Source organism: Acomys russatus, chromosome 8, assembly GCF_903995435.1.
Source record: "Acomys russatus chromosome 8, mAcoRus1.1, whole genome shotgun sequence".
NCBI lineage: Eukaryota > Metazoa > Chordata > Mammalia > Rodentia > Muridae > Acomys > Acomys russatus.
This window is the reverse complement of record NC_067144.1, coordinates 7,526,595-7,551,653: the sequence shown is the minus strand read 5'-3', so window position 1 is coordinate 7,551,653 and position 25,059 is coordinate 7,526,595. Positions and strand designations below refer to the sequence as shown.

General features: G+C 47.8%; 1 protein-coding gene across 3 annotated transcripts in view; it reads left to right on the top strand.

Annotated features, from left to right (window-relative positions):
* The window catches only part of Dgkg (diacylglycerol kinase gamma), a 156,074-nt gene that overhangs the window by 57,996 nt on the left and 73,019 nt on the right, over positions 1 to 25,059 (top strand). For all 3 annotated transcript variants that reach the window (XM_051150761.1, XM_051150760.1, XM_051150759.1), the window contains 3 exons: positions 2,430 to 2,519; positions 4,062 to 4,222; positions 12,658 to 12,722. In XM_051150761.1, coding sequence (XP_051006718.1) covers positions 2,430 to 2,519; positions 4,062 to 4,222; positions 12,658 to 12,722 — 316 coding nt within the window. The remainder of the gene's footprint in view (positions 1 to 2,429; positions 2,520 to 4,061; positions 4,223 to 12,657; positions 12,723 to 25,059) is intronic.

Genomic DNA, 25,059 nt, shown 5'->3' with positions numbered 1-25,059 from the left:
TCTGAAGTTTGTGGGAAGAGGAAAGTCCAGGGGCTGCGGGAGGAAAGGCAGCTCCCAGCTGCAGTATCAGGCTTGTCACACAGTCTCTTCACTCAGTCCCACTCACCGAGAGGAAGAAAGCAGCCCTTGGCGGAACATTGCACAAAATGCCTCTGCCGAGAACACAGGAGACAGACATAGCTGGGAAAAGAGAATGGTGATGTGAGGTGAAAGTTAGACTTTCTCACACAGGTTAGTGGTTCAAAGAGAAGCCAGTGAGGTAAATGCACAGGCTGTTCCTTTCTTCCCTCAACATTTAAGCAGTTGGGCCGTGATCTCCACCTCCCCACGGAGGGTTCGCCTCCCCCTGCTGTAGCCATAACATTCCTCACATAGTATCCGTGGGTCTGTGGTGTGCATAAAAGGCACCAAAGGCTTCTTGAAGTGACCTGCGGGGCTGAGGTAGTTGAGTTACTGCTCTGGTGGCATCCCAGCCACCCAGCCCTGCTCTCAAACCCTCAGGTGGAGCAGTCTTCCTCCCACTCACAGCCTCCTCCAAGAGATCCTCCCATGTGGAGTGCTCCCCGGCCTCACCTGAAGAGGGCCTCTCCTGCACAACAGCTAGCCACAGTCACCTTGTCACGGGACCATTCCCCTTCCCTTGCCAGGAAAAAAAGGTACAGTCACACATAGCATGTGAAAAGACCTCCGACTGAGAGCCCTGGCCGCCTCCCACAGCATCTGGTATATAGCAGGACTCAGCGGATCCCGGCGGAGATGCCATGGCTCTCCCGGGAGTTTACGGTCCATTTAGGGATATGGTCACCATCCCTGATCCTCCAGGGCCATAACAGAGCCACCAAGTGCAGACCTGATGACAAGAGGTGGCTTCTGTGATGAGAAGTATGAATGTTAGGACTGAGAACACTGCATTGCAGGATGGTAGGGTGGGAGGCCAGGGGTAACAAAGGGAAGGCTAGGGAAAAGGGCAAAGCCTGGATCCTGAGGCCTAGGCATGCAGAGGAAGCCACAACATTGGTGACATGGGGCACTAGCATGGAGGGTCTGGGGCCCAAGCATTGCCCTCCAGGACAGAAATGTGGAGAAGACACTAGAAGGGTGGACCTGCAGGAGGAGAGAGAAAAGGAGGCCGTGGAACTGGAACAGTGTGAAGGATACAGCCCTGTCTTCACTCAGTGTCTCCATGGGGATGGAGAAAGGAGGTTGTTGCTGGGAAGTGCTGTGTGGATGAATGAGACTGAGGTAAAAGGGAAAGCTAAGACGGCATTCAGATTCTTGGGCTTAGTGCTGTAAAGATGGTTAGCTTGTCAAGGTGGTGGCCACAAGAGAAGAGACAGACACAAAGGAACAAGTGTCCCCCAGGTGATGGGAACAGCATGTGCAAGGGCAAGGAGACTCCAGTCCCCAGTCAGGGACAATAAATTCATTGCATCACTCCATTTTCCGCCTCAGCCCATCAGTGGTAATCCTGGCCCTGAGACCAGCCGCTTCCGGCACAGATCAGACAACTGGGAGAGCTTTTGAACACCCCACTCTGTCAGGGAAGCCCCAGTTTGAGTACCCCCACAGACCACCCCACCCTCCACTGATACCTGAAGCTCTCCCAGGCTTCACTCCTAGCTAATATTGTGGGCACCATGTAGGGCGAGGTTTGTGTACAAGCCCCTCCCACAAAGGCCAACAGGTGTCTGTGCTTCAACCTTCAACCTTCTCTGCTCAACCAGCATGCTGAAGACTAACAGGCAGACAAAAGCATGCTTGGCTGTGATACTCTCTGACTGTTCCGGTGACACTCCTGCCATAACCACAAACAACAAAAAACAAACAAACAAACAAACAAAACCAATCTGTTTTCTGGGAAGTGGCAGGAGTCATGAGCTAATAAACTGGTAGGTGGGTGTCAAGTGACACGTGGGGACTTTCCTACTTTAGCACAGTGTTGTTCCTTCAGTGAGTTTCGTCAGTTTTCGAAATACCCCACCACTCCCTAACGTCACAGGCACACACTTGCACTGTCAAGCCTCTGAAGGCCACAGAATGGACTCGGAGCCAGAGATCTGAGTAGGGGACCCAGGCTCCGGAATTACAAGTGTCATTGTTAAACATCAAAATCACGTGATCCGGTGTTTTTGAGGTGTGTGCTGTCACCTTGAAGAACAGAATTGGCGACATGTTTGGGATTAAATAGGTGCATTTTTCTAGGGAGACTGATTTAGCTCACTGTGAAGGAGTGATTGGCAGCTTTGGCAAAACGTGTAGCAGCTCACACACACACTGCAAACGCTGAGGATGGCCTCGGCAAATGGTGTGTTCACCACAGGAGGGATTCTGTGATTTGATTACAGGGGGAAGGGGCGGCAGGTGGGGATTATAAGATAACAAACCATCTGTAATTACGTGGCGTGTCTGCTCCTTCATGTGGCTTGCAGATAAGGCCAACTTCACAAAGCATCCACCAGTGGCTGTCCTGCCTCTTGGAACGGGGAATGACCTTGCGAGGTGTCTCCGCTGGGGAGGAGGTGAGTCTGGCTACACCGGAAGCAGGCAGTCGGGTCTTCAGGGAGGGTTTGCATGGCTACGTAGAACTTACCTTCTATGGGTCACAGTCCATAGAATGATAACCAACAACAGTCATGTCTGACCCACGCCCCTGCCGTTCCATGCTGGGTCTGAAACAGGAGCCTTCCTCTGGGTTCCAGGGTCCTGCCTAAGCACCTCACATTTATTATAGTCCTGCCACCATCAGGCTGCCTGCCTCCTTCGGGACGTGATCAACTGTAGAGTCCAGACAAGTCTCACCAGTCCCCTCCTGAGTGCTCGTTCCAATACCTGGGCTTATTAAACAGAAGTCCTGTATGAGCTTCCTCCCACCTCCCTTCTGAATGAGGGTTCAGAATGCAGACTGATGAAAGCAGCATCACCAGTTACTTATGAGACACCAGAGACATCTAGGTTGTCAGGCTCCCAGGAGGGCTATAGGCTTTCATTTTGAAATTCCCCTAAGTGGAACACAGAGTGGCGATGGCTTCTAGAGCAAGGAAGGGTCAAGGACTCTGCAAACAAGCAGCTAGGCGTGCTACGGAGCCCAGAGCCCAGCTCCACTAAGTTACAGGTGGGGGGAGGACAGCAGGCAAAAGATTAGTGACTCCAGGTGGTTGATCAATTAAGGAAGCAATTCAAGACCTGACCAGGCCAGGCCGGTACCCAAGTTCTTGCTTGGGGGACAGGGCAGAAGTCAGACGTGAGAGTCATCTTAAAAGTATGCTGACCATCTCGCGGCCCATCTTCCACGCATATGGTTTTGGAATGGATCTGCTACCTTCCACACACAGCTTCCCAGCCATGCAGCTGGCCAGTCTTTCCCTCCCTCCCTCTTTTCCTTCTTCCTTCCCATTAGTGGTGTAATTACTGCATAAGCCTTTCTCATACGTGTTTATCCTGTTCTTTAATCTTATCTCCCACTGATACCTTCTAGTGTTCCACAGCCTATTAACCCCGCCCTTTCCTCTTCCTGTCTGGGAGGTGGGTGGGTGGGTGGATAGATGATAGATAGATAGATAGATAGATAGATAGATAGATAGATAGATGGATGGATAGATGGATGGATAGATACCATATGTAGATATTGAGATATATGTTAACATATGTTTAATCTCTATTCTACATATGAAAGAAAATATAAAATACCAAATCTAGCTTATTTCACTTAACATGATAATCCTTAGTTCTATCCATCTCTGCGAATGACATCACTTCATTCATCAGTTCACCCCTTCTCTAGGGCTTGCTTCAGCTCGGGAACCACGCCTGCCTCTCGCCAACACCTAATCTATACATCGCTCTCAGGCTTTCAACTGACCCCCAAAGTTTTGCTAACCACTCCTTGTTGTCCCCCACCCCCACCCCACCCCCATCTCCCTGGCTCAGATACCATAAGTGTCTCCAAACCCAAAGACACCTAGAAGTATTATAGCCACAGATGCCTAAGGGATTACTTGCCCTGCGTGAGCAACAACTTGGCCTCTCTGCTCCGGTGGTACATACCATGCCTGTATCCATAGGTTATGAAGGGGGCAGCTTGACAAAAATCCTGAAGGAAATTGAACAGAGCCCCTTGGTGATGCTGGATCGCTGGTGTTTAGAAGTCATCCCCAGAGAAGAGGTGGAGAACGGAGACCAGGTCCCGTACAGCATCATGAATAACTATTTCTCCATTGGTGTGGTAAGTCGGCCATTGACTGCTTTCCTGCGTGATGAAAAAGTGTCCGTTGACCCTTCTGGACCCCTACTCCTGGCCTGTTCTGTTTGTCCCTAGCCCTGACTTGATTCTGAGCATTCTCAAATCTGACACAGTTGTAGCCACTCTGATTGCATAGCCATTCCACCCCTTGGCTGGAGAAGAAATTCTTACAGCTATAATTCTAACTAACAGGGTTTTCTTACGATGTATATATCCTTCAGCCGGTTTGAAACAATTAAAGAAAACAAGCACTAAGAAATAAGACCAAGGAGAAACACATGAGTGTGAGGATTTGAGAACTCCGATCCTGGGGACTGACCGCAGGCTTTCACCAGGCTTGGCTGACTTAACACTTTGACTCCTTCCCTCATGCTCCCATGCCTCTGCCCAGCCCAACCACACACACTCCAAGTGTTCCCCACACTCCTGGGACGGGTCTTCTGCAGACCCTCAGGCTGGGTTCACTCTTCCTCCATGATGCCTCTAAGCCTTACTGCAGCCCGTCACTGCAGTCCCTGCATTAGACTGAACAGATGGCTTCAATGCACCTGACTCAACCCTCCTCCCATTACGGGTGCATGCTTGCATGCATAAATGCTCACACGGGCAGACAGAGGGACAGACAGACACTGCTGTCTGTGCTCCCTTTCCACCCTCCAGCCCCCCAGCCCAGCTAACATAACTCAATCAGCTTGTCATACTGAACACAGTTCCTAGCTCAGAGTAAGCACTGTTCTTGTCTTTTCTTTTTGGTTTTGGTTTGGTTTGGTTGTTTGTTTGTTTTTCAAGACAGGGTTTCTCTGTGTAAGCTTGGCCATCCTGAAGCTCACTTTGTAGACCAGGCTGACCTCAAACTCGCAAAGACCTACCTGCCTCTGCCTCCCAGGTGCTGGGATTAAAGGCATGCGCCGCCGCCACCCAACTTGAGGGTATTTTTTATTATTTTATGTATATGGATATTTTGCCTACATATTTGTCTGTGTCAGGTACTCCAGGTACCCACATAGGCCAGAAGAAGACACTGTATCTTCTAGAACTATAGTTGCAGGTGAGTGTTGGCTGCCATGTACCTGCTAGGGGTTGAGGGGTCCTCTGGAATAATAGCCAGTGCTCTTAACCATGGAGCCATCCCTCCAGCCCCCCAGTTGAAGTATTCTTAAATTGAGCTGAGCCTTTGAGATGGTCCAGGAAAAGACATCAACTTTACCAAGCACCCACTGTGCCTGCACCAGTGTGGCAGGCTTATACATTCTAGTCAGCACAGCAATACTGACGTATTATCTCTAGTTTACAAAAAGAATTGGGGCTCTGAAAGATGAGGAACACGGATACATTCCCTCACCCCATCTCCAGGCCAGTCCTGGTCTCAGCATCCTTCCTTTTGGCCGTCCTGTCTTTGGGATTGTTTTGGCCAGTGTGCTATGCACATGGGCTCCTCCAGGCCGTCCTCCAGCACCAGACTGATATCTGCACCCCTTCTTTTGCGCCCCTTTTGAGACTGGTGGTAGTGAGTGAGTAGGGGGATGGAGTTAGTGCCTAAAAGACAGCTCCAGGGGATATCAGATTTAATGAAGAAGCTTTGCTTTTTAATAAGGCTAAAACAAGCAGCATAGGAGAAAGAGGAACTAAAAATAATCATCTTATATTTACAAAAGGATTGAAGAGTTAACGACATTCGCCATGTTTTTTCTTTTTCGTAGTTGTTTCGTTTTATTCTTCTGATACATGGAAGATGCAGTTTCCTCCATTTTCTGAGTAAAGATACCCTTTCTTTCTTACTTTCTTCTTTCCTTCCTTTTCTTTTTTCTTTTTCAAGACAGGGTTTCTCTGTGTAGCCTTGGCTGTCCTAGACTCACCTTGTAAACCAGGCTGGCCTTGAACTCAAAACAATCCACCTGCCTCTGTCTTTCGAGTGCTGGGATTAAAGGTGTGCTCCACCAAGCCGGGCTTTCTTTCTTTCTTTTTCAAGACAGGGTTTCTCTGTGTAGCCTTGGGTATCCCGGACTCAATTTGTAGCCCAGGCTGGCCTTGAACTCATAGAGATCGGCCTGCCTCTGCCTCCCAAGTGCTGGGATTACAGGCATGCGCCACCATGCCTTCATCTTCTCCAGCCTTCTACTCCAGCACTCTTAGCTGTGACTGAAACAGGCAAGGCATTGTGGGTCCAGGGTGAGACACTGTAAGTGTGAAGGTGGCACACTAGAGGATTATTCCACTCCACCCCACCTCACCTCCAGAGTCCCCACTTCTGGTAGAGGGACACTTTCCCTCAGAAATCTTCAGCTTGGGGCAGTCAGGTGCAGCTACCTCTGTCAGGCTCCCTCCACCCTTGCAAACCACCCCCCCCCCCAGCCACCACCACCCCGCACACACACCAAAATTAAAAACACACAAACAAAAAACAAACAAAACAAAAAACATAGAAGACATCTCATCACGAAAGCTGTAGTGAGTCACAGTGTGTCCCACAGTATACCCCCTTTGTCCACACATCTTCACTTGCAAATGTTCGTTGCAATGAGTCATTGGTCTTGGTTCAAGGGTCTCTGGCTTCTGTGACACCATCCATGTTAGATTTTCATGGGGACTCCCCCTGGTTAGCCTGTCGTTGCCCTTTGTCATAAAGGCCCTGTAGCTTTGGAACAAGAGGACTGGCCCTTTCACACACCCCAACGGTGGGCCAACTCAAAGCCCTGGATCTGGTGATAGCTGAGCTGGTCAGCTCCCAGCTCTCCCTTATCCACACCACCAGGGCAAGCTCTCCAGCACTGCTCCAGCTAGACCACCCAATGCTGCCTTCCGCAGGAGGCAACATCAGCTCAGGCTCACCTGCACACATATTTCCAGAGCCAGAGTAACACACACACACACACATACACACACACACACACACACACACACACACACACACACACACACACACTTTTCAAAAATGGAAACTGTGCCCTGCAGCAGGTTCAGATGTGTAATTTGACCCCAGGGCTCTCAGCAAGGTCTTAACAAGTCCCTGGAAGTATTCTGATGCTGATGACCCAAGCAAGGCCTCAGAGAGTAAAGACAGCAAAGAGAAAGAGGTACAAAAAGGGGAGGGTACAGAGATTAACGCTGGCATCATGAAGGGGAGGGACAGGAGAAAAGAAAGAAAGTTGGGTTGGAGCTGGAGAGATGGCTCAGAGGTTAAGAGCACTGGCTGCTCTTCCAGAGGTCCTGAGTTTAATTCCCAGCAACCACATGGTGGTTCACAACCATCTATAATGAGAGCTAATGCCTTCTTCTGGTGTGCAGGCGTACATGCAGGCAGATCACTGTATAAATAAATAATTAAGTAAATAAGTCTGTTTAAAAAAAAAAAAAAAAGAAAAGAGAGAAAAAAGAAAGCTGGCCCCAGAAAAGCAGCCAGCCAGAACAGATCGCTGAGCAGGAAGACAGACAGATGCACTGGCGAGGCCATTAGAATCTTCAAACACATCTTCCCTTTCCTAACACAGTTCTGGCTGGAAGAAACACAGTTCAAAGTACCTGTCTGTCTCCACTCAGTGCCCTGTTGACCACCTTCCCTTGACCAGATACCCAGGCCCCCAAACGTAAGAGCCAGGAATCAGGAACCATAGCTTACATTCTTTCAGGAGAAAGGGGAGCAGTAGAGAGGAAGTCGTCAAGGAGGGAGGGAGCCAAGGAGGGAAAGGAGTAAGAAGGAAAGAAACTAACTGCCCTCCAAGGAGGAACAGTCAAATAGAAACCCATCACCCTCGGTGGCCAACACACTTATCTACCTGCCCTAGGCTGACCTACAATATTCCAAGGCTATTTTTTTTTGGTAGCTCTTCTCATATACCTTTAGTGTGTCTATATTTATTGTCGTATTGTAGATGAGTGAGGAAATGGGACGTTTTATCTCAGTGGCGTGCCCTTAGCTTTCTCTTGATGGAATGTTTGCAGGGTTTGTGTGCTCGCTCTTTAAGAGTTGGAAGGTGAAAACCTTGAGAAAATAAGTACCCAATACGCAATGCTGACGGAGTACAGGGCTGATATTTGCAAAAGGTCTCGCTTCCTATTTGACTTCCCAAACTTCGTGAGAGAAGTAGGTATACAAACCAACCCAGTTCTACCTCCTTACAATGCTTAGTCACACACGCGCACACACACACACATGCACGCACGCACACACGTGTGTGTGCATGCAAGCACACACATGCACACACGTGCACATGCACACACACACGCGCACACACACACACGCACACGCACACACATGCACACCCTGGCAAAGAGATGCCTGCAAGGTCTTTTCTCCTCCAAAGGGCTTACAATGTCTATTGAACGAATGGCTGTTGCCTTGAAACGAGAAAGACTGGATGGCAGTACAACAACTGTGGTGCCCTTGGGGTACAAACGGAATTCACTTAATAGATAGACGGGTGAGTAACACAGGCTTTCCCAGCCTGTATGGGGAGTCACTGGGGCTCAGCGCCACCATGTGCCAGCCGGAATCAGTGACAATTTGGCTATTCGGCTCTCCAGTCCTAACTGCAGGCATCCCCTGGGAAGCGGTCTTGAGCACAACCATCCCAGACATCACTTCCTCTGACTTCTTCCTCCCTGCTCTCTATTTTTGGACTCACTGAAAGGTCAGGATGGCCAGGTATCAGTGACAGGAAGTTAGGGACTACAGAATAATTCCGGGAGCCTGTGTAACTCGGAACTCCTCACAGTCTGTGCTTTCAACGGGTCTTAGCACAGTGATGAGCAGTTAATCCCTTGACTCAATGAAATCTATTTTGGATGCCAGCAGGCCTCCAGCCCACACCCCCTTTTCCACCTTACAGATTGTTATTAGTGTTCATTCACCTCATGTCCCATAGGGACAAGCCTCCTGCCCACCAGGGGAGGGGTCCACAGGACAGCTGCTTGCAAACTTGAATTCTGTCAGCACTGAGTTCTCAACTGTCACTCAGGGACTCACTAAGAAATGACTTGGATAAGCCAGCCACATCTCTTCTACTCCCTAATCTGCCATAAATTTTCCCAACAATCTAAACTTCAAGCAGTCTGCCCTATGGTCTCTTTCCTGTCTCTGTCCCCATAAGTTGCCAAAGTGACTTAGCCCTTCACGGTCCAGGAAGGGCAAACGCAAGCCACATGTGGCTACTGTGTGCCTGAAAACTATCTTGCCTAATTTAAGGTGTGTGTAACGACTAAAACACATCAGACTTCAAAAATGAGATCTAAAACAATTCAAATATATCAACGTGCATTGATTATATAAGCAAATTATAAAATTTGGGGCATGTTGGGTTAATTAAAACATTCATGAGTTAGTTTCAGGTTTTTTTTTTTTTTTTACTTTCATGTGGCTTCTAGAAACTTATTTGTTACAAATATGCTGTATTTCTATTGGGCAGCGCTGCCCTAGACGTTCTAGTATCTCTGAGTCCAAATAACAGCAGTTTATGTTTGAGAGTGAGCTGAAACCCTTCATCCAAGAAGGAACAGCCCGTGTCCATGCTTTACCTCACAATGAATAGAACACACTGCTGACCACTGGCTCTCAGGAATACCACTGCTCCCACTGGCCTGCCGTTCTTGTCACTTCCTCTAGAATGAAGCGTTCTTTTGCTGTCGTCATCAAGAAAGGATCTGAACCCATAAAATAAATATGCTCTGCACAGTGCTCGGGCTCGGCCTGGAGCTGCTCAACTGAGGAAAAGCAAGTCTTGACTCCTTTTATCCCTGGGGAGATAAACATGGTCAGAGGCTGTAAACTGCCTTCCAAGAGATGGCTCAGCCCTCCCTTGCTGGTTCGCTCATCTGTCAAATTAGGATTCACATGCTGGGCCCACGATAATTGTAAATGCTGGCCTTTGGAAGAAGGGGCCATGCACAACTTAGCCATGGGGAAGCCAGGGATGATAAGAACTGAACAAGGAGATGGGTCTCTGCAAATATCCCAGGAATTAAAACCAGGGGCCAGTCCCAAGCTTGCTGGGGTAATTAATGGCAGTGAAGGACAAATTATGCTGCACAGTATCTGGAGGATTGCCTTGGGGTTTTTGTTTGTATGTTTGTTTTTCCTGTCAGGAGAAAATCAGTGCTTCAAAGAAACTCAAATAGATGAAGTGCTTTCTGGAATTCTAGAAAATCACTTGACTCGTGTCACATGTATCTTGGTGGGAGTGTTCACTGAGATCTGCTTGCTGAAAGACGGGGAGACAGGCATAGAAGCTGAGAAGGTGGTGTGGGTCCAGGGGTCAGAGGGAGCCTCCCTGAGTTTTGACACCAGCCACCGCCACCGGGTGTCCACAATGTGACCCCACCCAGACCTTCAGCTCTTGATGAGTCAGAAAACTACAAAAATAAATCAGTAACAAAAATTTAACCATTAAACTCCCAAGGAATGTTTACCACCAAGTAAGCCTGTAACCTCAGCCTGCCCTCCCAGATTTCACATGGTGGCTGCTGGCTGAGGTCACTCCTGTCCCTAATGAAACACACCACACACAGCGTGCACCCCAAAGGCTTCTTCAATGAACTGCACTTCTCTCTCTTGGTGCTAAAAGCAAGGCAAAAGTCAGCCCCAAAGTGCTCTCCTGTAGCATTTCCTTACCAAGAAACAGAGTGTGCCCAGTATGGTAGCTCACACCCTTAATGCCAGTGCAAGAGGCAGAGGCAGGAAGATCTCTTTGAGTTTCAGCTGAGCAGGGACTACATCAGTGGTTCTCAGCCTTCCTAATGCTGTGACCCTTTAGTACAGTCCTTCATACTGTGATGACCCCCAACCATGAAATTATTTTCATTGCTACTTCATAATGTAAATTTGCTACTGTTATGAATCATAAACATAAACATCTGTGTTTCTGGCCCCCGGGGAAGGGCCGTTCGTCCCCTAAAGAGGTCACAATGCACAGATTGAGAACTGCTGGTCTATATAGTGAGTTCCAGGCCAACTGGAATCTTATAGTAAGAGCCTGTCTCAAGCTGGGCGTGGTGGCGCACGCCTTTAATCCCAGCACTCGGGAGGCAGAGGCAGGAGAATCACTGTGAGTTCGAGGGCAGCCTGGTCTACAAAGTGAGTCCAGGACAGACAAGGCTACACAGAGAGACCCTGTCTTGAAGGGGGAAAAAAAAAAGAGTTTGTCTCAAAAAGAAAGAGGGAGGGAGAGGGAAGGAAAAGTTCAAGAGGGGGTAGCAGGGAAAGGGGGAAGGAAAGAAGAGAGGGAAAAGGGAGGGAAAAGAAATTTTAGCTAAAAATCTACTCTATGGAGATTTTCTGTTTCTGTTTTTGTATTTTGGGTTTTTTGTTTGCTTGCTTGCTTGCTTTTTCTGTGGAATTTTAAGAATTTTTCAGACAAATAGCGTAGTAAGTGGATTTTCAGTTATTTATTTATTGGTTGTTGGTTTGTTGTTGGTTTGGTTTGTTGAAATACAGTCCCACCTTGTGGTCCAGGCTAGACTCTCCTGCCTCAGTCTCCCACATACTGAGACTACAGGCATGACCCACCACACCCAGAAACTTCTGTGTTTTGCTGTTGCTGCTGTTTCTAGCCAAATCTACAACAACTCTTGTGTCTTCACTGTATCCTCTCCAACCCATCAGCCAATTTATTTCCAGTGTTCAACATCTGCCCCTGCAGTGCAGGGTGGCGGTGATGGGAGTATGGGTTGCAGATAGGACTAAGGGCTAAGAGGTTCCAAACTGAGGACAGGACACCAAAAAAAACACAGTGCCTGGAGCCTCCTCGCCTGAGTTCTGTGGTCCAGGTAGGCAGCAGTGCAGCCAAGGGAGGAGGGAGGAGGAGGACAACAAAGCGCACAGGAAAGGATCGGAGGAGGCTCTTGTTGATGTTAGAAGCAGTCCTGACAAATAAGCAGAAACTATAAGCTTAATACACTTTTATTATCAGCTAAACTTGCTATCCCATGCCATTAATGGTCTCTAGTGAAACAGACAACCGAGAGTTAATACATAGCGTTGCCTCTACTAGCATCAGCTTTGGGTTTTGACAAGGTGCTATGTTATGTAAGATGGTGTCATTGCTGGAAGCTGGCTGAATGGGACATGAGAAATGTACTATTTTTGCCACTTCTCAGGAGTCAAAATACTCCCAAGGCTGCCACCCGCGTCCCCACTCCCCACCGGCACCAGCACCTGAGGTGTGTGTGTGGGGGGGGGGGGTGCTCTTGCCTCAGTCTCCAAAGGCTGAACTGTGGCTGTTCGCTGGGCTTGAGATACAGTGACCCTTCCCAGGGTTCTGAGTGGTAACACTAGCTTACCCCCGGACGTAGTACTGAGCCCCTGTGATTTGGAGTCTCCGGAATTTGGACATTCCAGGGCGCGCATATGTGTCTCTTCCTACCATACCCTCATGGCCACAACCACTAACCAGGCTTCTTTCTGCCTTCTCTTCTTTCGTTTCCAGGATGCTTCCATTGCACACAGATTCCACATGATGAGAGAGAAACACCCTGAAAAATTCAACAGCAGGTAAGCGAGCATGCTGGCTGCCGCCGTGGCACCCCGCCCGCCCAGCACTGCCAGCCAGTACGGCCTCCCACCTGCTACCACGGAAATGTCCTTGGCCTGGGTCGCCTGTGGCTTTCCTGCCACGTTGCCGGAAGGAGGGTTTCCATTTCTAAGAAGAAAAAAAAAAGTCAGAAACCTGCCGCAGCCTGGCCGCCGGTCCCCTCCCGCAGGAACTGGGCAGAGGGAGGCGTCTGGGGACAGCATGGGTGGTGGGGTGCCTGGAACCCCTCCAGACACTCAGAGGTTCCCCCCTCAAAAGCCCAGCTTCCCGCAGGGGCTCGGAAGGAGACACCGGCTCCGCTTAGGGTCTCAGCTCCGAGGAGATGCCAGCCGCTCTCCCGGGCAGCAGAGGGCAGCAGCGAGGCCCCTGCAAAGGCTGTAACCACAGAGGGCACGGAGGGGCAGCCTCCCATGGGCTCCTGCAGGCCTGGAGATTGGGTTCAAACACAAAAGAAAAGAGAAAACCCGATCAGTTGCAAGAGAACCCAAACCCGTCTAGCAAAGCTAATGGAACTTACCAGAACGGAGCTGTGGCCGGCACACAATTACCCTATTCTCTCTCATTTCTCTCTCTTCATGGTGGATACCCATCGGAATCTAGCCTCTTCGTTGTACCTATTTCAAGACCCACCCCTTGGTTTCTGCGCTTAGCCTCAGGCAGGTGGGGTGGGGAGCAATGGGGTAATAATCTGGACCTGACCTTTGAACCTAAAGGGATCACTGTTTATTTAGCCCCCAGAATTCTCATCAAAGCAGAAGTTAAGTATTTGAGGACATTCTGTTACAGCCCAGCTCCCTACACTGTGAAGCAATGTCAAACCCGGAGACTGGCAGGTATTAGGGTTGCATTCTGTCCCACTCAGACCCTAGACCCACAACACACTGCAAACGCTGCCAGCCCCTGCGTCAGTAGTCACAAACAGCGCCGTCCCTTCCTTGAGTGTTCGTCACTCCTGTGCAGGTATGCAATCACTATTTTTAAGCCGCTATATGTATTTTTATTAAAGTATTTACATTAAAGAGTCCTATTTATGGGGGGGGAGGGCAGCGCGGTGGCGCACGTGTATAATCCCAGCACTCAGGGAGGCAGAGGCAGGCGGGTGGCTGTGAGTTCACCTGAGCAGCACCATTCACTGGCGTAAAGTCCAAAGTCCAAAACTTGTTTCTGATTGGTACTGTGGCTAAAACAGGCAATCCCAAGATCCAGCCCGGGTTGAGCTTGCGTGTTGAGTAGGCTCAGGAGTAAGTAGATGCCAGTCAGTGTCTGTCTGTCTGTCTGTCTGTGTCTCTCTCTCTCTCTCTCTCTCTCTCTCTCTCTCTCTCTCTCTCTCTCTCTCTCTTCTCCCTCTCTCCCTCCCCCCCCCCAAGGCTGAGAACTCCCAAGAGACCAGAACGCTTCACAATTAGGTCCGCTTAAGTGCCAGTTTTGAAGGTTTTTATTTCAGCTATTCTTGCCATGTCAAGTCTTTTTCTGAGGTGGCCTTGAGCCTCACTGCTGCCTAGGACAGGGTGTCTGTCGGTGGTGACCTTTCTGAGCATAACTACTCTGGAGGCTTTTTCATTTGTGTTCCAACTCTGAGGTCTCGTTGCACAAGGCAAAATTCTGTTTCAGCTCGTTTCTTCCATGGTGTTCTTGTTGTCCTCTGTGTCTGAGGGCCTGGGCTGGCACATGGCTGTTGTTACTGATCTCCAGCCTAGGCAAGCTCTTGGTGCCTGGACAGCCCATCCTTGTAGAAGTGGTGGTACTTGTGAGAGAGCAGGCCCCTCTTGATGACCCACATGGGCTGTGTGGAGGTGTGCTGTGGCCTCTCCAGGAGGTGGCTCTGATTTGGACCTTTTGGCAGGAGTCCGCCTCTTTCCCATACACACATCAGTTTCTTCCATACCCTCCTGTTCTTCCTCACCAAAAAGAACCAAACCTCTTTCCTCTCTTCTCTCAGAAAGATGCTCATCTCGTCAGAATAGCAGCCTCAAGATCGATTTTACTTTCAGTTTTTTAATTTTAATTTTATTAATTTATTCAGATTACAACTTAATTGTTATCCCATCACTTGTATCCTCCCGTTCCTCCCTTCCTCCCACTTTCACCCTATTCCCCTCCCCTATGTCTATGACCAAGGGGGACTTCCTCCCCCACTATATGGTCATAGGCTATCAAGTCTCATCTTGGTAGCCTGCTTACTCTTCCTCTGAGTGCCATCAGGCCTTCCCACCAAGGTGAGGTGTTCAAATATGGGGCCCCAGAGTTCATTTCAGACTCAGTCCCCACTCTCCACGTAACTGTGGAGAATGTCCTGTCCATTGGCTAGATCAGAGTAGGGGTTCAATGTTTACTATTTGTATTGTCCTTGGTTAGTGCAATAGTTTGAGCAGAAACCCCTGGGCCCCAATCCATCCATCACAATGTTCTTCTTGTAGGTTTCTAGGACCCTCTGGGTCCTGCTATTTCCCCCATCAAGATCGATTTTAAAAAGAAAAAAAAAATCTCTTCTACCTGTGCTATAGACTTTGGATGTCTTACTTACACACACACCCAGTCGGTGTGTCTGGGAAGATACCCCACGCCTGTGAAATCCACGGCTTCTGCTCATTCACTCCGCAACATCTTTGGAAAATATACTGCAGACCACACACTATTAGGTGTTTGAGACAGATGGCCTGGCGCTCACTGTCCACCCCACCCCCAACGCCCCACCAAACAGGCTGCAAAACAGGTATGCATGCTGCTGTATGTGAAGCGATGTGTGCAGAGGCGACCTAAGAGGATGCAAAGTAGAGCATGGAATTGACGGTGGAGGGGTCTCTAATGACAAGGCCGCCCCACCTGAGATAAAGAAATCAAAACTATATTTTTACAACTTAATAAAAAGAGAAAGGCACTCGCCAGAGAAGGAACCAGGTGTGGCAGAAGATAAAGGCTTAGAACAGCGTGCAGAGGAAAGAAGCTCTTGGCCCAGCTGTTGCTTGCCCTCTTGTCATGGAAAGGAAGGCGGAGCCGTCGGTTTAGAGGATAAAGGGGGCTGGAGGATAAAGAGCATTAACTGCTCTTCCAGAAGACTCGGGTTCAACTCCTAGCACCCACGTGACAGCTCACAACTGACTGTAACTCCAAGATCTGACACCTTCACACAGATATACATGCAGGCAAAACACCAATGCATATTTAAAAAAAAAAAATTAGGACGCAGAAGACAAATTTCTCCACATTCCAAAATTTAAGACAGAGCAACATAGGAGCTGAATAGAGAGCATCAGAAAACCACATTATTAACTCCTATTAGAAAGACAGATCTGTCAGAGGAAAGAAAATCATAGCATGCACCTCAATACAAAGTATGAAGGAATCCATCGTGACCTGCAGGCCTTTTTCCCTTCCCACTTCTCAAATCCCATTAGCAGGACGACTCCTGCGCTTGCTGGGGTTTAAGCCTCCTGTCTCACCAGGGGAGACATGACAGGCATATGGATGTGAGTTTAAGCCTGTGTGCTTGCTTGAGAAATGAAGTTGTTCACAGGGAGCCCCTGTTTTACAGAGTTACCATCCATTTCCTCTGGAGATGCTGTTTCCATGTGGTTTGCTTGCCTGTATCCAAAACACACAGGAGTATTCCGTTTGTCCGCCGAGAGGCAGGCAAGCAACCATTTTCTCTAGGCTTCCTTATTTAGCCTTGGAAAAATGGTTTTAAATAGGCAGGTGGTTGTTGCCATGGTTACCCCATTACACCAGCAGCTAAACTTAGGCAGGGCCACAAGGGATAGGAAGAAAGCCTGATACCAGGATTTGACAATGTAAACGATATTATCAAACAAAGCTTCATTTTACTGGACTGAACTTAAGTTCTTCAAAGAGTGGTTGCTGCTCGCTGCAGCCGTCAGCATTAATGCCTAAGACTGGCCGCCTTGGGGATAACCTTGAGGCTAAAAATAGGGAGTTGTAATTGTCTGTTTGTTTTATTTTCTTTTCAACAAGAGAGGGCTAGTCAGGGCTGGACTCATCTAGGAAACCTGAACTCTCACATGGCTAGTCTGCTTGGGGGGCTATTCTAATCATTCTTAACTCAGGGTCCAAAGGCTTCAGTGGTTCTGAGAACATTTTGAAATTGTACCAAAGATAGTGTGTGTGTGTGTGTGTGTGTGTGTGTGTGTGTGTGTGTGTGTGTGTCCGTCCTCTCTCTCTCTCTCTGTCTGTCTCTCTCTGTCTCTGTCCCTCTGTCTGTCTCTGTCTCTCTCTCTGTGTCTGTCTGTGTATGTGTGTGTGTGTGTGTGTGTGTATGTGTGTGTATGTGTGTGTATGTGTGTGTGTATGTGTGTGTGTGTGTGTGTGTGTAGATTGACTGTAACTATCAGAATGCTCTTTCAAAGACTCCTCTGAGCCCTGTAAATTCTAAGAATCATCAAATTATTATGACCCAGTTGTTGAGGCTTCTCAATCTTTCCCACAGTTAACTCTCTATCCTAGTTATTGCCAGGGAAAGTGGTAACTTTATGAAGCCAAGTGTTACCTCCAGTGGGATAACTTTGTTAATGGAACAAAAGGCAGGCCCAGGGAGGTAGGAGTGTGTGCTATCTCAGACAAGTCAGGCCCCTGTGAGGTATCTCAGACAAGTCAGGCCCCTGTGAGGTATCTCAGACAAGTCAGGCCCCTGTGAGGTATCTCAGACAAGTCAGGCCCCTGTGAGGTATCTCAGACAAGTCAGGCCCCTTCTATCACCTAGTTTTCATGTGTGGACTATTTGTTCCTAATTTAGCAATGTTATGAAAAGTATTGTCTCACTGTCAGCACAAAGGAAACAGATTTAATTCTACTGAGACCCCTAATAGGCTAGGAAGTGTTCTAGTGTAAATGAGACCCAGCCCCTGGCTTTAGAGAATTCATACTCTGGCCAAGACAGGTGGGTCTCTGTGAGTTTGAAGCCAGGCTAGTCTACATAGTAAGTTCCAGGACAGCCAATGTTCTGTAAAATGAAAGAAATAAGGAAGGAGAGAAAGAAAGAAACTCATAGTCTAGCTAAGAAGGAAAAAATAATCCTCAATTTTCTTTTTTTACAAAATTGGGGTTTTTTTTCTTGTTGTTGTTGTTTTGGTTTTTTTTTTCTTTTTGTTTTTGTTTTGTTTGTTTGTTTGTTTTGCTTTGTTTTGTCTTTGTTTTTCAAGACAGAGTTTCTCTGTGTAGCCTTGGCTGTCCTGGACTTGCTTTGTAGACCAGGCTGGCCTGGACCTCACAGCAATCTACCCACCCGGCACAAAATTGTTTTTATACAAAAGGAGTTTACATTTAGTAAGCCATCGGAAATACAGGCAGTGGTTCAGCTTGTTAGGACATGTTGACGTCATACCTCAATGGTCCATTCATGAATACACTGCATTATGAGTGTAGATCTCACAGAACTACAATAACCAAACTAAGAATTATGATTCATTTTGAGGCTCCTGTTATATACCAAGGAGTTAACTAGGTATTTTATACTACATTAAATTATTTAACCCTCAAGGCCACCTTACCACAGAAGTGCTGGCATTCTTAAATTGTGACTCTACGTGATAAGGAAACAGCCTGGGAGAAAATAAACTATAGACTCTTTTTAAACACTGAGCTTGATTTGATTCCTAAACTACCTCTAAACTCCAGAGTTCAAGCCCCGGTGTCACCCCAAAGTCTCATGTGTATGGATCAGTGTTCTGGTGCTTCCAGAGCCTTCTCCTGGGTGCTTTCCACATGACCCGGCTGTATGTTCACTGTAACATAGAACGGGGAGTGCCGTTGTGACCATTTTAGAGACACAGAAACTAAGGCTAAGGGTGACAGAGACATTGTGGGCTTACCCACCATGGCGAATTGTCTCTGTGGAGAAGAATTCTTGTTGGCTTACAAAGGGGGTACAGGGACATCACCCCTTCATGTCTTCTGTAGTCTAAGTGTCCTCCCTACTGTACTGTCCACAGCAAGGAGCAAGACTCATTCATGGGATTTCTGTGACCCACAACAAAATTCAAACGTGCGATCCCTTGCTCAAAACTACTAAGAAGTTTGTGAGCAAGCATTATTGAGCCAAGAGCCCTCCTATGTGCAGAGTCTGGAATGACTACACAGATATCACGCCTAAGAGGTGGCCGTGACAGGAGAGATTAATTAATGAAAAGACACATTTGTCAGATTACAGAGATGACAATTTGCAAAAGAGGCAAAAGAACAGAGCAAAGAAGGTTTGAATTTAGGGGGAGAGGAATTCTCAATATCTTAAAGGGGTAGTGGTCAGTGTCCACAGAGGAGAAAAAGACAAACCACGTGACCCCGACTCTCCCACCTTCTGTATAGCCTACCACAGTCCTCATGAAATTTTTAGACCGTGGCTGTGAAGTTTTGTGTATCTGAAATCTTCCTTCAAGCCACCCTCTGGCACTGTCAGTGAACCTCCCAGAAGAGTCTCACTGTGGAGTTTTTCACTGGTGTTCGGGAACTCTGAGCACTGGTGGGATGTGTTACATAAATCTGTTGGGTGCCACCTGATCATCTCCCTCAGCAACTGAGAGTGAAGCAGCCAGTTATTTCCTGTCAGGCCCTTCAAAGGATTCACACCAGAGCTTCCGGTAGCTGGCCGCTCTTTGTAAAAGCCCTCGGGATAGTTAGTGGACTCTGGAGTGTTGGCTAACCCCGAGAGGGCAGGACCAAGGAGCCAATGAGGGGTTCCCCAGAAACCTTAACATGGCTTGACTCTTCAGAAGGTTAGAACATACGTTACAAAGCACTAAGTGCTTAGTGGATATTTATAGAAGGAAGAAGCAGCAGGGCAAAGCCCAAGTTGGCATCAGAATTTGGCTCTGCCGCTTACTGGCTGTGTGACCTTGGGCAAGCAAGTTAATCTCTTTAATCCTTTGCTTCCTCCCTTGAAAGTCTCGCAAGGTTGCCAGAAGCACTGGTGAGGTTTGTCTACGGCAAGTAGTAGAAGTTCAACATATATTTGTTGTTGAACATTCGCCGACCGACCAGCAAGCAAGAAGTGTCATAAGTCACTGATAAGCATGGACAAAGTGCATCTTTGACGGAGTGCCAAGTGAGACTGTGGTTCTCATGCAGTCATTGTTGCATAGACAGCATCCTTGAATGGAAAAGTTGGAGGAATCTAAAAGCCTTATCAATCTGACCAATGGAAAGATAGTGTTAATTAAGGAGGGCCCAGTTAGTTGACTTGGCTTGAACTCTCCTGGGTTAGAGCTGTGCAGAGAATTCCTTCCACTGGGCACCATGAGGCAGGGTTTGGGGTCTGAGTACCAGAGATTCCAAGGCCAAAAATGGAAGCCTGAATTAAAGAAGGGAGTCAAGACTCTAAGCTGACATGGGAGTGGGAGGAGCAAGGTAAGAGCCAGAAAGGGGAGGGTGCAGGCCAGATGCCAGGTGCTCCTGGAATGCTTAGGGCTCAGCAGCCAAGGCCATGAGGAACACAGCTGGTAAACAGGCAGGCGGCCCAGGCGGCTCGCTTGCCTCCCACCTCTCACCTTCACTACCCCACGACCTAAGCCGAACACTGAGATGGTCAATAGGAAAACAACACAGACTAGCACGTCTCATGCGTACAGTTCTGAAAGAGCAAGGGCTACCTCCCTCGAGTGGCTGCCGCATGCCCAGCACTTACACACCATGTATGTAACTGCAAGGTCAACAGACTGACAATTTGTATCTCTGTCAGAAGTCTTGATTCCTCTTTGCCACGGACCCTAACACAGCCACAGTTCTGGGGGCTCAGAGCCCTGACACTTGCAGCATTGTTGTGCCTACTGCAAGTCTGTGACCTTGGGGCGGGCGCTGTTATTCTGAGAATTCAATAGAGAAATGCATTTAAAGTGCTTATCATGGAGTCTGCAACAACAAACAGTAGCTACTCTTTTTTTTAGAACTGTTCTCACTCTAGCAAGGTAGACCCTGTAGCAGATGAAGGGTCATGTTAGCTGACTCAGAAGCCTTGGTTCTCTGAGGTGGATGGGTAGGTCTCTTGTGGTCATAGGGTGAGTCATCAGAGTGGAAACATTTGGTAGGTGCTTTATCTTGATTTTTTTTTTTAAATCTGCAGCAAAATATCAACCTATTTTTCATCCTACACTTTATTAAAGTGCCATGTAGCATTTTGAAAAGTACATTTCATTGTTAGTGTAAATCATTTAGAAAGCAAACACAAGCTAAAGGGAAAACAGCCATTCCTCAGGAACACTTGCAGCATGGTGGTGCACTCCAGCTGTGAGCTTGACAGCCACATCAGGAAACACGTGTGATAGCTGTTTCTATAAATTTGCATGGACTACTTTCTAAATAGTGTTCTTTAGACAAGCCATTCAAGCTCACTGCAGAAAAATAAACCATGTCCTCTCCCATTCCAGGAGACCTGGCCCTCTCAACATCTACTTCCGCTCAGCGTTGTATCTTGTACGATTTTATTTCCTTGAGACCACCCTGTATACACTGACTTAAAACATTATTACATTATCACAGTAGCAATAAACATTATCTCAGAAGCATTTATAGTCTGTGAAAGGAAAATTATGAAAAGCAACTAACCAGAATAAGTTTATTCAAAGTGGGGATTTGATTAAAATTTTCCAACTTTAAAAAAAAAATCATAATTGTTTTTGTTGAGTCAATATAAGAGCTTTAGAGATATTATCTGAGTCCCTTTGCAATTGAAGAAATTCTCTGTCATGCTGTGCAACTCCTCTGTGAAGGATAAATGAAGCTGACAAGGTCTTAATTCTCTCAGTTGCAGGCCCTGTACATGGTCTTTTTGTGTCTCAGCAGGACCCATTTCTGCTTATTTACTCATCAAGGCCAGTAGGGTTGCTGTCTGAACCACACAGCAGCTGAGTTTTTAAGCAAGAGTGAGCATGAGGGGCGAGTAGTGCGTGTTCATAAGATAGTCGGCCCCACTCACCAGCAGCCATCACCTAAGGAGGATTCTGGTGCACTCTGGTTGAAATGATGCGGCCATCCAAGTTTAACACAGATGTTGTCAGCTAATTTGACAGAGAAACGTGAGGGTCAAGGGAGGCAATACCACAAGATGATGCTGGCCACAGGAGGTAGGGGAAGGTGCCCGAGCCCTACTCAACACGGGGTAGGGTGGAGGGTTATGTATTAAAGCCAGGTCTGTCTGTCTGCCCAGCTTCAAATGCCTGACCATTCTTCATGATTCCATGTGCCCAGTGTGCCAGTGTGGCACAAAAGAAGATACAGAAAAAAAAAAAAAAAAAAAAAAAGAGCCTAGAGAAGCCACAGAGCCTAGTAAAAGACTATATGAAACCTGTAACCAAACCACACTCATTTCCCTAGAGAGAACCAGCGGGTGAGCTGGGAGTGAGCTTCAGGGAAAAGGCTGTGCAACAGGCAACTCATCATCTCAGCTTGAGAGACGATGGGGAGGGTAGAAGTAGGGCTTGCGTTTGGGGTAGAAAGATGAAAGTTCAGGGCCAGAGCCATACCAAAGCCTGAAATAAGATACTGGGAAAAGCTGTGCGTGCGCTCTCTCTCTCTCTCTCTCTCTCTCTCTCTCTCTCTGTGTGTGTGTGTGTGTGTGTGTGTGTGTGTGTGTGTGTGTGTTTTCAAGACACAGTTTCTCTGTGTAGATTTGGCTGTCCTGGACTCACTTTGTAGAACAGGCTGCCCTGGAACTCACAGCGACCCACCTGCCTCTGCCTCTGCTGGGTTTACACATGCCAGGCAGTTGTGAGATCTCTTTCAAGCATTCCCCAAAACAGAATTCTTGACTCCTCTGTGATGCTAAACACATCACTTTCTTCTCAGCCCAGGGGCCCGAGTTCACGTGATGGTTCGCTGCACCATCAAGCCACAAGCAGATGGGAATCTCTGCCCAACACACCAGGACTGCCTGGGGTGTCACAGCCAAGGCCTTATCCTGCTTAGCTCCTAGTGATACTAAGCTGTCCCTTCCAGCCCATCCTGCTGCGCCCCCCAGCCCCACCCCAAAGCTGCCCATTTGTCTTCCTGACCCATGTTTGTTTTCCGGACTTCACTGCACCAAGAAGGTTCCATTTCCTAGGACCTTAAGCTCTCTCACTTTTTACATGACTGCTTCTCTGCAAGCATCGGTACGACTTCCGTGTTGGGTCATTCCGTCCCTCTCACCTTCGTGACGCGCCTGTCCCTGTGCTCTTCTCAGCTGGTATGACATCTCCTCTTCTGGCCTAACCATCACCTGTCATTTCAAAGGGCTACCCTAGTGTCCCACGCACCCCCACCCTGGCCAGCCTCAGCCCCACCCTCCACATTTGTACTTGACTTTCTCTTAGAATCCATCTAGAAAGACACATCTGACACATTTTCTCCCACTTTCATTGTCCTCTTTAAACGTGTATGGTTTATTATTTGTGTCTAAAGTGCTGATTGCACCAACTGTGCACGTTTTATGCTCAGAACGATCTCACCTGACTTGGGACCCACTGAACTTAACCTGGAGAGGCAGGCACGTTCCTCACTCAGCCAAAATGCACTGGGTATCGGCTGATTTTTGTGGTAGCTAATATCATCCTAGGGCAGCGAGGATGGACAATGACATCCTGGCCTCGCCTGGACCCCTTCAGTCTGCATACACACAGAGAGACCATACCAACACATCTTGTGTTCTAGAGCTATTGTCACAAATTGCCACCTGTAGGTGACTTGAAATAACAGGGATTGGGCTGGGTGTGGTGGCACATGCCTTTAATCTCAGCACTTCGGAGGCGCAGGCAGGAGGATCACTGTAAATTCAAGGCCAGCCTGGTCTACAAAGTGAATCTAGGACAGCCAAGGCTACACAGAGAAACCCTTTCTCGAAAAACAACAACAACAAAAAAGAAAGAAAGAAAAAGAAATAACAGGGATTTATTCTCTGAGGTTGTGAAGGTTAGAAATCTGACATTGAGACATCACCAATGTTAGTTTCTCCCCTAGGCTTACAGAGAATATATTCTGTGACTCTCTCCGGCTCGCTGCCCACATGCCTTGGCAGTCTCTGGTTTATAGAAGCATCCAGTCTTCTTTGGTTATCTCATGGCACACGCCCTATGTGCCTCTAGCTATCTGTTCAAATATCCCACTTCTAAAGTCGCCAGTCATTGAATTAGACGCACCTTAATCTAACACCATCTCATTTTAACACCTCCAAGACCCTATTTCCACATAAGGCCTCATTCATCAGGAGGAAACTTCAATTTACCCTTTAATCAGTGTGAGCCACAACACTTACACTCTCCCAAATCCTCACACACAAGAAAGAAAATTACATGAATTATGGTAAACTTGATGGGCAGTGGTGGTGCAGGCCTTTAATGCCAGCCATCGGGAGGCAAAGGCAGGTGGATCTATGTGAGTTCGAGGCCAGCCTGGTCTGCAAAGTGAGCCAGGGCTACACAGGGAAACCCTGTCTCAAAAAGAAAGAATGAATTGTGGTGAACTCTGTTTTAACACGGGGACAGCATCAGTGGGGTGGTAGAAGCAACTAGCTCTAAAAATGGAACTAGGCTTCGTAAAGAAAAGCAAGGAGTGAGAGTCAGGCAAGGTAGGAGGAGGGAAACAGCCTAGGCAAACAGAAAGGGGCAGAGCTCTCTGGGTACAAGGCAAGAGACTTCACAGAAGGAAGAAATGATGTGGGAGGCAGCTTCCAAGAGCTTCGTACCTGCACAAGCATTTGTACTTTACCTAAAACTCAGTTGAAGGGGCAGGGAGCGTACTCAGTCACAACAGGAATGGACTGGTGACTTACTCTCAAGGATTACAGAGTAACATTTGCAAGGCTCCTATATAGTGAGAATTCTGGGATTTTGTTTTCTTTAAAAGAAAAAAAAAAAACACAGAAATCTAAGAACACGTTTGCGTTTTGTTCCCAGGTGTGGGGATAATGGGGCTGCTTTGTGGCAGCTGATTATGATTGCCTCGTGCTCTAGCAAGGTCGTGATTTTGCCAGCTGGAGCTAGTTTTCTGCGACCGTGTGACAGTTGGAGCTCTGTGGACTTTTTAGAGGGTCTATAATGCTAGAGAGGCTGGTGGGTCTGTTGGATGGTTGTTGGTTGCTGTTGGTCGAAGTGTGTTAAGTAGTCTTGCACACAGAAAAAATTAGATCTCCTGACGGTTGAGAACAAACTTGGGGCAACCAAGGAGCTGGACACCCCTAATCAGCAGGAAGTAGTCTAACGATAATGTTCTAACTCCTGACTTTACTCAGGGATCTCTTTCCTTTCCTCTCTATCCTTTTTTTTTTTCTCCTATCTAGCATTAGGGGATTGTAAGGGAAGAAGAAAGGGGCTGGAGAAGGTG